The sequence below is a fragment of the Gigantopelta aegis genome, chromosome 12 (assembly GCF_016097555.1).
Source record: "Gigantopelta aegis isolate Gae_Host chromosome 12, Gae_host_genome, whole genome shotgun sequence".
In the NCBI taxonomy this organism is placed as follows: Eukaryota; Metazoa; Mollusca; class Gastropoda; order Neomphalida; family Peltospiridae; genus Gigantopelta; species Gigantopelta aegis.
Genome location: NC_054710.1, coordinates 4886548 through 4899512, shown reverse-complemented (window position 1 = coordinate 4899512; position 12965 = coordinate 4886548). Strand labels below are relative to the sequence as shown.

At 39.8% G+C, this 12965-nt stretch overlaps 1 protein-coding gene across 1 annotated transcript; it reads left to right on the top strand.

Moving 5' to 3' along the window:
• The first annotated feature begins 2009 nt into the window (after positions 1 to 2009).
• Positions 2010 to 12710, top strand: LOC121386589 (snaclec bothroinsularin subunit alpha-like). Its single transcript, XM_041517540.1, has 4 exons — positions 2010 to 2104; positions 6292 to 6389; positions 8284 to 8374; positions 12673 to 12710. The coding sequence occupies exons 1-4, from the start codon at positions 2032 to 2034 to the stop codon at positions 12708 to 12710; spliced, it is 300 nt and encodes a 99-aa protein (XP_041373474.1). The 5' UTR covers positions 2010 to 2031.
• Positions 12711 to 12965: the final 255 nt, after the last annotated feature.

The following is a 12965-nucleotide window of genomic DNA, read 5'->3' as shown; positions in this document are numbered from 1 at the left end:
TCTAGAATATTGTGCTAAAACACGTTACATTCTAATCTAAACAAATTTAACACGTTTTATTAAAATTTAAAACTATGCAGACTTACACAAAAACAAAATCCTTGTAACATATTTTACAGACTATAAAATACCACAATATAAAACAAATTTCATTGAAATCGGCACATAGTTTTTAAAATCTCCACTTTTCTTTAATTTTTCTCATAAATTTGCTCTTTCATCAAATTAATTTGTTAGTTATTTTGATATTTAATTTAACTACTTTTATAGAACATTTTGGTCGACCTCACCTCTACACAAGCATCTTTTCTTCGTTTTTTTCCCCTTAATATATGCTCCAGAGGAGCGTGGTTCGACCCTACTATAAACTTCGCTCACCACAGTGTTGACACTCCCCCCACCATCCTCCACCCCCCACCCCACCCCCAATACATACATCCCTGTCTGATAATGATTATACTTAGTGATTTTCCCTGGCAAGTTTCGCTATGAAGTCGTTTTCTGTCTGCGATGATATATCTGTTAAGCGCCCGCCATAAGCTGCACACAATGACTAGATAAATATAAAATGGCGGAATCATAAAAATATTTAAAAGAGGGGACAGGGAAAAGGGGCATTTTAATAGAAATTATAAACAAATTGTTCAATAAAGGGGTCGGTACGTAGCCCAGTGGTAAAGCGCTCGCTTGATGCGCTGTTGGTTTGGGATCGATCCACGTCGGTGAGCTCATTTGGGCTATTTCTCGTTCCAGCCAGTGCACCACGACTGATATATAGAAGGCCGTGGCAAGTGTTATCCTGTCTGTGGGATGGTGCATATAAAAGATCCCATGCTACTAATGAAACAATGTAGCGAGTTTCCGCGCAAAGACTACATGTCAAATTACTAAATGTTTGACATTAAGCAGCCGATGATTAATAAATCACGGATAGATGCTATAAAGAAAATTGACCGTAAACTAAGCTGAATGCCTTGAACACAAACTGATATCCCAGTGAGAAGTTGTTCTATGGTTTTAAGAGGGAACGAATGAATGACTGTTTAACGACATCCCATCATGAAAAATACATCGGCTATTAGGTGTCAAAACTGTTTTAAGAGCCAGTAATTATTCTACAGGAGTCAGTTTTAAGAGCCAGTAATTATTCTACGGTAGTCAGCTTTTAAGAGCCAGTAATTATTCTACGGGAGTCAGTTTTAAGAGCCAGTAATTATTCTACGGTAGTCAGTTTTAAGAGCCAGTAATTATTCTACGGGAGTCAGTTTTAAGAGCCAGTAATTATTCTACGGGAGTCAGTTTTAACGTGTGGGAAGACGTAGTACTACGGGTTTTTCAGCAGGGAGTCATTTTTCTACTGTAGAAAAACTAACTCTTTTGCTGTAGAAAAAGTGACCGGGGGTCAGTATTCTACGGGAGTCAAAATACCACGTTACACCGGTATCCACTCAGAGCCATTACATCGTTTCTCTCTCACTAACCACTAACAACTAACAGACAGCTGAGGTGTGCCCAGAACAGCGTGCCTGAACCTTAAATGAATATAGAAATCACAAAGAATAATATGTTGTTTAAAGATAGGTACACATCGAGCTTTGAACCGATGATATGGCATTTAGTTTAACTACACCACTAGATCACATTGATTTATTAATCATCGGCTATTGGATGTCAAACATATGGTAATTTTTATATATAGTCTTAGAGAGGAACCCCGCTATATGTTTCCATTAGTAGTAAGGGGTCTTTTATTTGCACCATCCCATAGACAGGATAGCACATGCCACGACCTTTGATACACCAGACGTGGTGAACTGGCTGGAACGAGAAATAGCCCAATGGGCACACCGGCGGGGATCGATCCTAGACCGACAGCGCGTCGAGCGAGCGCTTTACCACTGGGTTACGTGGCATTTAGTATAACTCAGAAAAGAAACGTACTCCTGAGAGATAAATACATTTGACCCTACTATGGGAAAACATCATTTGGCGAGTGGACGATCAAACACTACAGTGGTCACACCAAGGAAAATGCATTCACCGGCCGCGGCAATACGTTGGACATGTTTCAGTGTTGTAATATGTTTGGCATCTGCTGCAGGAGGTAAGTAAACGATGGGGGGGGGGGTCTCAAAAGAGACAGACTGGTTTTTGCCCGAATTAGACGAAACAAATTCCCGAATCCGGATGACAACATTTATTCATACTAGCATTACTACTAGTGCTGCAACGATAAACCGGTTTACCGGTATATCGCGATGGTTCATCAGCTCGATACGAACAGCGGTACAGTTTTGTGTATCGCAATTTGTACACGTTATTGTTTTCATAGGCTACTCTTTTACGACAGGGAACAAGGAATCTTTTATTTGCGCTTCCCACAGGCAGGATAGTACAAACCATGTTTTTTGTTGAACCAGCTATGGATCTCTGGTCGGTTCAAGTGGTTTACACCCATTGAGCCTTGCGGAGCACTCACTCAGGGTTTGGTGTCGGCATCTGGATTAAAAATCCCATGCCTCGACTGGGATCCGAACCCAGTACTTACCAGACTGTAGACCGATGGCCTTTTTTTTAAATCTTTTTATTTGTGAAACTCAATATTGCGCATATACATAAAATTTACAAATAAAAATAATAAAAAGATTCACACATATCCACGCACATACTTTCGCATAGAACCACTCACACATTTATCACAAACTCACACACATTCACACAAACACACGCAAACATTAAAAGAAAATTGAGGGATATTGATTTTATAAGATAATATGACATTTAAAAGAAAAAAACTAAATATAAATATCATTTTTCAAGTGGGTATTTTAAAACTAATTCATCATTATTTAGATCAAGAAAAATATTATTTTTAATATATTTATCAATAAATGCAGAAAATCTATTTTTAAAGCGATATTGATTTAAAAGTATTAAGAAGTACTGATGCATATAAAGAAAGAAAGAAATGTTTTATTTAACGACGCACTCAACACATTTTATTTACGGTTATATGGCGTCAGACATATGGTTAAGGACCACACAGATTTTTTTACAGGAAACCCGCTGTCGCCACATAGGCTACTCTTTTACGACAGGCAGCAAGGGATCTTTTATTTGCGCTTCCCACAGGCAGGATAGCACAAACCATAGCCTTTTTTGAACCAGTTATGGATCACTGGTCGGTGCAAGTGGTTTACACCTACCCATTGAGCCTTGCGGAGCACTCACTCAGGGTTTGGAGTCGGTATCTGGATTAAAAATGCCATGCCTCGACTGGGATCCGAACCCAGTACCTACCAGCCTGTAGACCGATGGCCTGCCACGACGCCATCGAGGCCGGTGATATATAGGAAGAAAGGAAATGTTTTATTTAACGACTCACTCAACACATTGTATTTACGGTTATATGGCGTCAGACATGGTTAAAGACCACACAGATGTTGAGAGAGGAAACCCGCTGTCGCCACTTCATGGGCTACTCTTTTCGATTAGCAGCAAGGGATCTTTTATATGCACCATCCCTTAGACAGGGTAGTACATACCACGGCCTTTGTTACACCAGTTGTGGAGAAATAGACCAATGGGTCCACCGACTGGGATCGATCCTAGACCGACCGCGCATCAAGCGGTAGGTGACCGTCTAGTATGTGGAATATTTGTCGCTGTAATGTTGGTTTTTTTTTTTTTCTTCACGATTTTTGTCTGGACAAAACGTAGGGGAAATCTACCGGTAATTAAAGGTAGGTCCTAGTAGAGTACAAAAATGTTCCCTGGAGTTATCTCAAGCTGTCATACGTCCCAACGGTGTTATCTGTTATTAACTTTCTGGACACAGTACTGAATACTCGTACGTTATATATATATATATGGTAATTAAAATTCATACATTTTATTCCTTTCATTTATTATTTATTTATTTCATTATGTTAAATTTACACAATTGGATTTGTTTCGCTTCTGCCTTCATTAAACAAATCCATAAATATCAGATATATATCGTAATACGGTTTGTCGAATCGCAATATATCGCAATACGGTTTTGATCGTATCCTTGCACCCCTAATTACTACCAAACACTTACATGGATTACAACTAATTTTGAGGGTAGAATGATGGTAAAAAGGTCTCAGGTTAGCACATTTTGCCCGAATTTGAGGTTTTACTCCAGCAGACATACACACATACTGCCCCCCCCCCCCCCACACACACACATACACATACATACACATACACACATACTGCCCCCCCCCACACACACACACACATACACACACAATGCTCCCCCCACACACATATACACATACTGCCCCCCCCCCCACAAACACACATACACATACACACATAATGCCCCCCACACACACACATACACATACACACACAATGCCCCCCCCCCACACACACACATACACACACATATACTGCCCACCCCCACCCCCCATACACACCTGTCTCATACACGTATGGGGGCGGGACGTAGCCCAGTGGTACAGCGCTCGCTCGATGCGCGGGGCTATTTCTCGTTCCAACGGTCGTGGTATGTACTACCCTGTCTGTGGGATGGTACATATAAAAGACCCCTTGCTGCTAATCGGAAAGAGTAGTCCATGACGTGGCGACAGCGGGTTTCCTCTCACTATCTGTGTTGTCCATAACCATATGTCTGACGCCATATAACCGTAAATACAATGTGTTGAGTGCGTCGTTAAATAAAACATTTCTTTCCATACACTTATGGACTGGATTCCAAATTGGAATTCTGAAATGGCCGCACGTCGTCAAGGCTTTGCCATTGCCCAAAATGTTCTATGTTGTAATAGTATTGGCATCTGCTATTATGTAGGAGGTAAGTGAAAAATGACCGTCCTCACTTGGAGATCGGCTGGTGGCCAGACATCATGCTATTGGAAAACAAAAAAAACACCACTAGAGCACATTGATTTATTAATCATCAGCTATTGGATGCCAAAAATTTGGTGATTTTGACATATAGTCTTAGAGAGGAAACCTGCTATATTTTGCCATTAGTAGCAGGGTTTTTTTGTAAAAAAAATTCTATGCACCATCCAACAGACAGGATGAGAAATCGCCCAACAGGCCCACCAACGGGGGATCGATCGTAAACCGACCGCGCATCAGGCGGACGGTTTACCACTGGTCTACGTCCCTCCCTTTGAATGAATGAAATTTTATTTGTTTAACAACACCACTAGAGTGCATTGATTTATTAATCATCGGCTATTGGATGTCAAACATTTGGTAATTCTGAAACGCAGTCATCAAAGGAAACCCGCTACATTTGTTCTAATGCACAAAGGGATCTTTTATATGCAGTTTCCCACTGGCAGGATATCGCATACCACTGCTTTTGATATACCAGTTGTGGTGCACTGATTAGAACGAGAAATTCGAATGGATGACACCAGAGCACAAAAAATGCACATCTGATAGTGGGTGTCAACAACTTGCCATTAAACCATCGCATCCCATACAACGGTCAACCAAATTGGAATTCTGAAATGGTCGCACGTTTCAAGTGCGTTGCCAAAGCCCGAATGTTCTATATTGTTTTTGTTTATTTGTTGTTTTTTTCTTTGTTTTTTTTCTTTGTTTTTCTCACTTATTGTTGGGGCGGGACGTAGCCCAGTGGTTAATAGCTTGCCTGATGCGGTCGGTCTAAGATCGATCCTTGTCGGTGTGCCCATTGGGCTATTTCTCGTTCCAGCCAGTGCACCAGGACTGCTACACCAAAGCCCGTGGGATGTACCATTCTTGTAGTTTGGATGGTGCATATAAAATATCCCTTGCTACTGATGGACACATATAGCGGGTTTCCTATCTAAGACTATATGTCAGAATAACCATATGCTTGACATCCAATTGCTGTTGATTAATAACTCAATGTGCTCTAGTGGTGTTGTTAAACAAATCAACCTTTTTTTTCTCTCTTTTTTAAACGGACAACCGAATTGGAATTCTGAGATGGTCGCACGTTGTAATGACCTTACCAAGGCCCGACATGTTCTACGTCACGCAAGCGATGCTATATCACGCCGCACGATCGCCTACTTCGAAGCGATGGTCGTGACGTGGACGATGCCTATGACTAGAACACAATGATATTTGGTCTGTGTGTGATCTGGGTTTTTTGTTGTTGTTGTTTTGCTTTGTTTTTTTGTTCTTGTTTTTTTGTTGTTGTTGTTGTGGGTTTTTTTTTTTTTTTGGGGGGGGGGGGGTTCTTTGTCTTTCTCACATTTTTTGTTTGTTTTAATTATTGTTGAATATTTACAGATTTGACTCCTATTCACGAATGTCCACCAGACTGGATCCCGGCTGGAGATCACTGTTACGTGATTCCACAGATAGAAAACTCTTGGATGTCGATAATGGTAAACTGTTATTATACATGGGTGTGCTTTAACATATGTGTCACGATCTATGTATCTCTATCTATCTATCTATATACATATATATATATATATATAGAGAGAGAGAGAGCGAGAGAGAGAGAGAGAGAGAGAGAGAGAGAGAGAGAGAGAGAGAGAGAGAGAGAGAGAGAGAGAGGAAAGATAGAGAAAGAGTGAAAATGAGAGAAAAGGTTTGATAGGGAAATATAGAGAAAGAGTGAAAATGAGAGGACGCGAGAGAGAGAGAGAGAGAGAGAGAGGAGAGAGAGAGAGAGAGAGAGAGAGAGAGAGAGAGAGAGAGAGAGAGAGAGAGAGAGAGAGAGAGAGAGAGAGGGTTTGATAGAGAAAGATAGAGAAAGAGTGAAAATGAGAGAAAAGGTTTGATAGGGAAAGATAGAGAAAGAGTGAAAATGAGAGAGCGAGCAAGAGAGAGATAGAGAGACAGAGAGAGAGATAGAGAGAGAGAGAGAGAGATAGAGAGAGAGAGAGAGAGGATAGAGATAGAGAGAGAGAGAGAGAGAGAGAGAGAGAGGGCTCGAGAGAAAGAGAAGAGAGATAGAGAGAGAGAGAGAGAGAGAGAGATAGAGAGAGATAGACAGAGAGAGAGAGAGAGAGAGAGAGAGCAGAGAGAGAGAGAGCAGAGAGAGAGATAGAGAGAGAAGAATAGAGAAAGATGAAAATGAGAGACAGACAGATACGAGAAACGAGAGAGTTTGATAGGCGAAAGGATAGAGAGAAGAGTGAAAATGAGAGGCGCTATAGAGAGAGAGAGAGAGAGAGATCGAGAGAAGAGAGACTATAGAGACAGAATAAATATAGAGAGAGAGAGAGAGATATAGAGAGGATATAGATAGAGATATAGAGAGATAGGGAGAAGATTTTTTATAGAGAAAGATAGAGAAAGATTGAAAATGAGAGAAAAGGTTTGATAGGGAAAGATAGAGAAAGAGTGAAAATGAGAGAGCGAGCAAGAGAGAGAGAGAGACAGACAGACAGAGAGAGAGAGAGAGAGAGAGAGAGAGAGAGAGAGAGAGAGAGAGAGAGAGAGAGAGAGAGAGAGAGAGAGAGAGAGAGAGAGAGAGAGAGAGAGGTGTACAGTAAGTACACGTATAAACATGAACATACATTAAATGTGCGAGTGTGCGTTTTCTTTTGGGTTTGTTCTTTCTCTTTACTATTGTTTATTTCGCGTGGCAGGGGAAACGTATGCATTACAGTACATTGCAATTTGTTTGACAACTACCATGTTACATTGCTTACATGTGATAAGTTTTCCACGTTGTAATAAGGGCTGAACCTGGGAAAGGACCAGGGGGTCTCTCACCCTATCTAAACAATTGAGGTGCCCTTATTAAACGATTTGTTTTCATTGAAACGCTCCTTTTCAGGGAGATGATCGATGCTCCCTCTTTAAAATAGTTCATGGGTCCTCCTTTGATCCTCTTTCATATTTGTCAAACACAAAAATTGTTTTGTTTAACGACACCACAAGAGCACATTGATTTATTAATCATCGGCTATTTAATGGCAAACATTTGGTAATTTGACATGTAAGTCTTTGAGAGGAAACCCGCTACATTTTTTTCATTAGTAGCAAGGGATCTTTTATATGCACCATCCCACAGACAGGATGACACTTAACACGGCCTTTTATATATCAGTCGTGGCGCACTGGCTGGAACGAGAAATAGGCGAATAGGCCCACCGACGTGGATCGATCCCAAACCGACCGCGCATCAAGCGAGCGCTTTACCACTGGGCTACGTACCGACCCCTTTATTGAACAATTTGTTTATAATTTCAATTAAAATGCCCCTTTTCCCTGTCTCCTCTTTTAAATATTTTTTATGATTCCGCCATTTTATATTTGATGTAGTCATTGTGTGCAGCTTATGGCGGGAGCTTAGCACATATATCATCGCAGACAGAAAACGACGTCATAGCGAAACTTGCCAGAGAAAATCACTGTAAGTAGAATCATTACCAGTCAGGGATGTGTGCATAGGGGGTGGGGTGGGGGGGTCAAGACTGTGGTGAGCGAAGTTTGTAGTAGGGTCGAGCCATACTCCTCCGCAGAGGCGGGTCTAGGGGGGCCTCTAAATTTTGCGACAGTTATAATTTTATTATATATTAATTTTCATCACCCCTTCAAACCTCCCCGAAAGTTCCCTTGGCATTCCGCCTCATGTCATTACCCCCCTCCCCCCTGCACCCCCCTCCCCCGCCTAAATGGATATTCTGGATCCGCCACTGCTCCGGAAAATATATTGAGGGAAAAAAACTGAAGAAAAGTTGCTTGAGTAGATATAAATATAAATAATTGTTAAAGGTTGCACTATATTAATTAAAATGCCATACGTTATAATGTTGATGTACGTGGGTAAAATACTATATATGCAATATGAATACCACACCTCCCCAGTGTATATAACATGATGTTGTTCTCACAAAAGTATACAAACACAGTGGTACTGGATGAAACTAAATTTCCCAGATAAAAAAAAAAAAAATTAAATTTAAAAAAAAAAGAAGATTTGTTTTTGTTTTTTTTACAACAAATAGTACTAGTGCTGCAACGATAAACCGGTATACGGCGGTACAGTTTTGTGTATCGCGATTTTTACACGTTGTTGTTTTCTTGTATCTTATTTGACAAACAAACAGAACGTGTGCAAATACCATGCATACCACTCGTCTGTTTACTCGGTGACTTTAACTTGGCGATGACACGAATTGGCAGCAGGCGAAAAATTACATGCCTTTTAGCCTGGGAGATCATATCGAAGTCGATATAGGAAGGACAAGTAAAGTAAAATTTGTTTTATTTAACGACGCCAGTAGAACACATTGATTTTTTTATCTTATCATCGGCTATTGGACGTCAAACATATGGTCATTCTGACACTGTTTTTTAGAGGAAACCCGCTGTCGCCACATAGGCTACTCTTTTACGACAGGCAGCAAGGAATCTTTTATTAGCGCTTCCCACAGGCATGATAGCACAAACCATGGCTTTTGTTGAACCAGCTATGGATCACTGGTCGGTGCAAGTGGCTTACACCCATTGAACCTTGCGGTGCACTCACTCAGGGTTTAGAGTCGGTATCTGGATTGAAAATCGCAATGCTCGACTGCGATCCGAACCCAGTACCTGTGAAACTCAATATTGCACATATACATAAAATTTACAAATAAAAATAATAAAAAGATTCACACATATCCACGCACATACTCTCGCATAGAACCACTAACACATTTATCACGAACTCACACACATTCACACAAAAGAAAATTGAGGGATATAAATTTTATAAGATAATATGGCATTTTAAATAAAAATACTAAATATAAATATCATTTTTCAAGTGGGTATTTAGATCAAGAAAAATATTATTTTTAATATATTTATTAATAAATGCAGAAAATCTATTTTTAAAGCGATATTGATTTAAAAGTATTAAGAAGTATTGATGCATATAATGCTTAAACAAATTAACAATATTAATATTTACACCCCTTGAATCCGCTATTAAACGTCTCTTGAAAACTGATATTCTATATATTGAGAGCAAAGCATTGATGAATTCTTTTGAGCAATTTTGTATTTTGAAGTAACACACAAAAAGCAATAATTTTTTTAACAATTCTAAAGAAACACCATTATCCTTAAACATATAAATACATATTTCATGAAAAATAGAAATTAAATCATAAAGTTCATCACAATACAACAATAAATGAAACACATCTTATTCTTGTTTAAAACAAACACAACATTGGCTAGATGCTACTTTACCGTATTTACATAATTTGGAACATGTGAATATAATGTTATGTGCTATCTTAAAATCTAAGTCGACAAATTCCAAAGTCTTATCACAATAATGCATAATTTTCCAAACTGGCTTCCAATCGTGGCCTAACCACGACGCCACCGAGGCCGGTGATATATAGGAAGAAAGGAAATGTTTTATTTAACGACGCACTCAACACATTGTATTTACGGTTATATGGCGTCAGACATGGTTAAGGATCACACAGATGTTGAGAGAGGATACCAGCTGTCGCCACTTCGTGGGCTACTCTTTTCGATTAGCAGCAAGGGATCGTTTATATGCACCATCCCTTAGACAGGGTAGTGCATACCACGGTCTTTGTTACACTAGTTGTGGAGCACTTGCTGGAACGAGAAATATACCGATGGGGATCGATCCTAGACCGACCGCGCATCAAGCGAACGCTTTACCACTGGGCTACGTCCCGCCGCTCGATATAGGTGACCGTCTAGTATGTGGAATATTTGTCACTGTAATGTTGGATTGGGTTTTTTTTCACGATTTTTGTTTGGACAAAACGTAGGGGAAATCTACCGGTAATTAATGGTAGTTCCTAATAGAGTACAAAATTGTCCCTGGAGTTATCTCAAGCTGTCAAACGTCCCAACGGTGTTATCTGTTATTAACTTTCTGAACACAGTACTGAATACTCGTACGTTATATTAATATGGTAATTAAAATTCATACATTTTAATCCTTTCATTTATTATTTATTTTATTATGTTAAATTTACACAATTGGATTTGTTTCGCTTCTGCCTTCATTAAACAAATCCATAAATATCAGATATATATCGCAATACATACTGCAATACGGTTTGACGTATTGCAATATATCGCAATACGGTTTTGATCGTATCGCTGCACCCCTAACACATACCGTTACATTTATTACTAGACCTAGTATTAACTGTGTTCTTTAAAGTCAAGTTCACTTTGACTCATCCTTATGTTATTTTGATATAGTCTTACCTTTACATAAGAAAACAAATGCATGGACTGGCCACATTTCAACCAGGTTATTTCACAATATTTGTTTAATAAGGGTTTTGCGTACTTCAGAAGTATCCTATTACCAAAACTCACAGCAAGTAGTGTGTTTCACTTGGCATTGATAGGGAGCGGGATCTAGCTCAGTCGGTTGAGTACTCGCTTGAGGTGCTTGCGTCGCAGGATCGATCCACATGGGTGGATCCATTCAACTGTGTGTTTTTTTCTCTCGTTCGAGCCAGTGCACTACAACTAGTCAAAAAAAATTAATAATAATAAATAAAAAAATAAAAAAATAAATAATAAAAGATCCCTTACTGCATTGATTGCAGAATTATTAAATGTTTGACATTTCAACAGCCGATAATGAATGAATCAAGGTGCTTTAGTGTTGTTAAAAAAGCCAAAAGCCCTGCACACACACGCACATACACACACGCACACGCACACACATACACACGCACACATACACACACGCACACACACACACTACACACACACACATAAACACGACACAGACACGCACACACACACACATACACACACACACACTACACAGACATACACACACACATATACATACACACACACACTACACAAACACACACACACTACACACACACCACACACACACACTACACACACTACACATACACACACACATACACACACACACATACTACACATACACACTACACACACACACACTACACAGTCACACACACATACACACACACACACTACACAGGCATACACACACACTACACACCACACACACTACACACACACATATACATACTCACACACACTACACATACACCCACACACTACACACACACCACACACACACACACTACACACACACAACTACACATACACACACACATACACACACACATACTACACATACACACTACACACACACACACTACACAGTCACACACACATACACATACACACACTACACAGGCATACACACACACTACACACCACATACTACACACACATACACACACGCACACACACACTACACAGACACACACATACTACACATACACACACACCCACATATGCATACACACGCACACACTGCACATACACGCACACACACACTACACACACCACACACACACACATACACACACATACACACACATACACACACACCACACACACACACACACATACACACATATATACACATACACATAAACACACATACACAAACACACACACACAAACACACACACACAAACACACACACACACACATACACACAAACACACACACACATACACACATACACACACACACATACACACACACACACATACACACACATACACACATACACACACATACACACATACACACACACACACACACAACACACACTTAATGTTTTGCCTCTGATTTGGTTTATGTTATCTTCTTTTGTAGCTAATGGCAACATGCTGTGGATAGGTGGAACAACGTAGCGGGTTTCCTCTCTAAGATTATATGTCAAAATTAGCCAATGTTTAACATCCAATAGCCGATGATTAATAAATCAACGTGCTCTTGTGATGTCGTTAAACAAAACTAACTTTAAACCATTCCCTGAGAACGCCATACATTCGTCCTTGACAAATCACTCCATTATTTCAGCCAATTAGTGGATTCGTTGTAATGTGATTTGACGAATTGTCCAAATGAAAATTTGTATTGTCAGTGTACGATTTTTTATTATTATT

Coding starts and splice junctions, on each gene's coding strand:
- LOC121386589 (XM_041517540.1), top strand. CDS start 2,032: ATGCATTCACCGGCCGCGGCAATACGTTGGACATGTTTCAGTGTTGTA. Junction 6,390..8,283: donor ACTCTTGGATGTCGATAATG/GTAAACTGTTAT, acceptor TATTTGATGTAG/TCATTGTGTGCAGCTTATGG. Junction 8,375..12,672: donor ACTTGCCAGAGAAAATCACT/GTAAGTAGAATC, acceptor CTTCTTTTGTAG/CTAATGGCAACATGCTGTGG.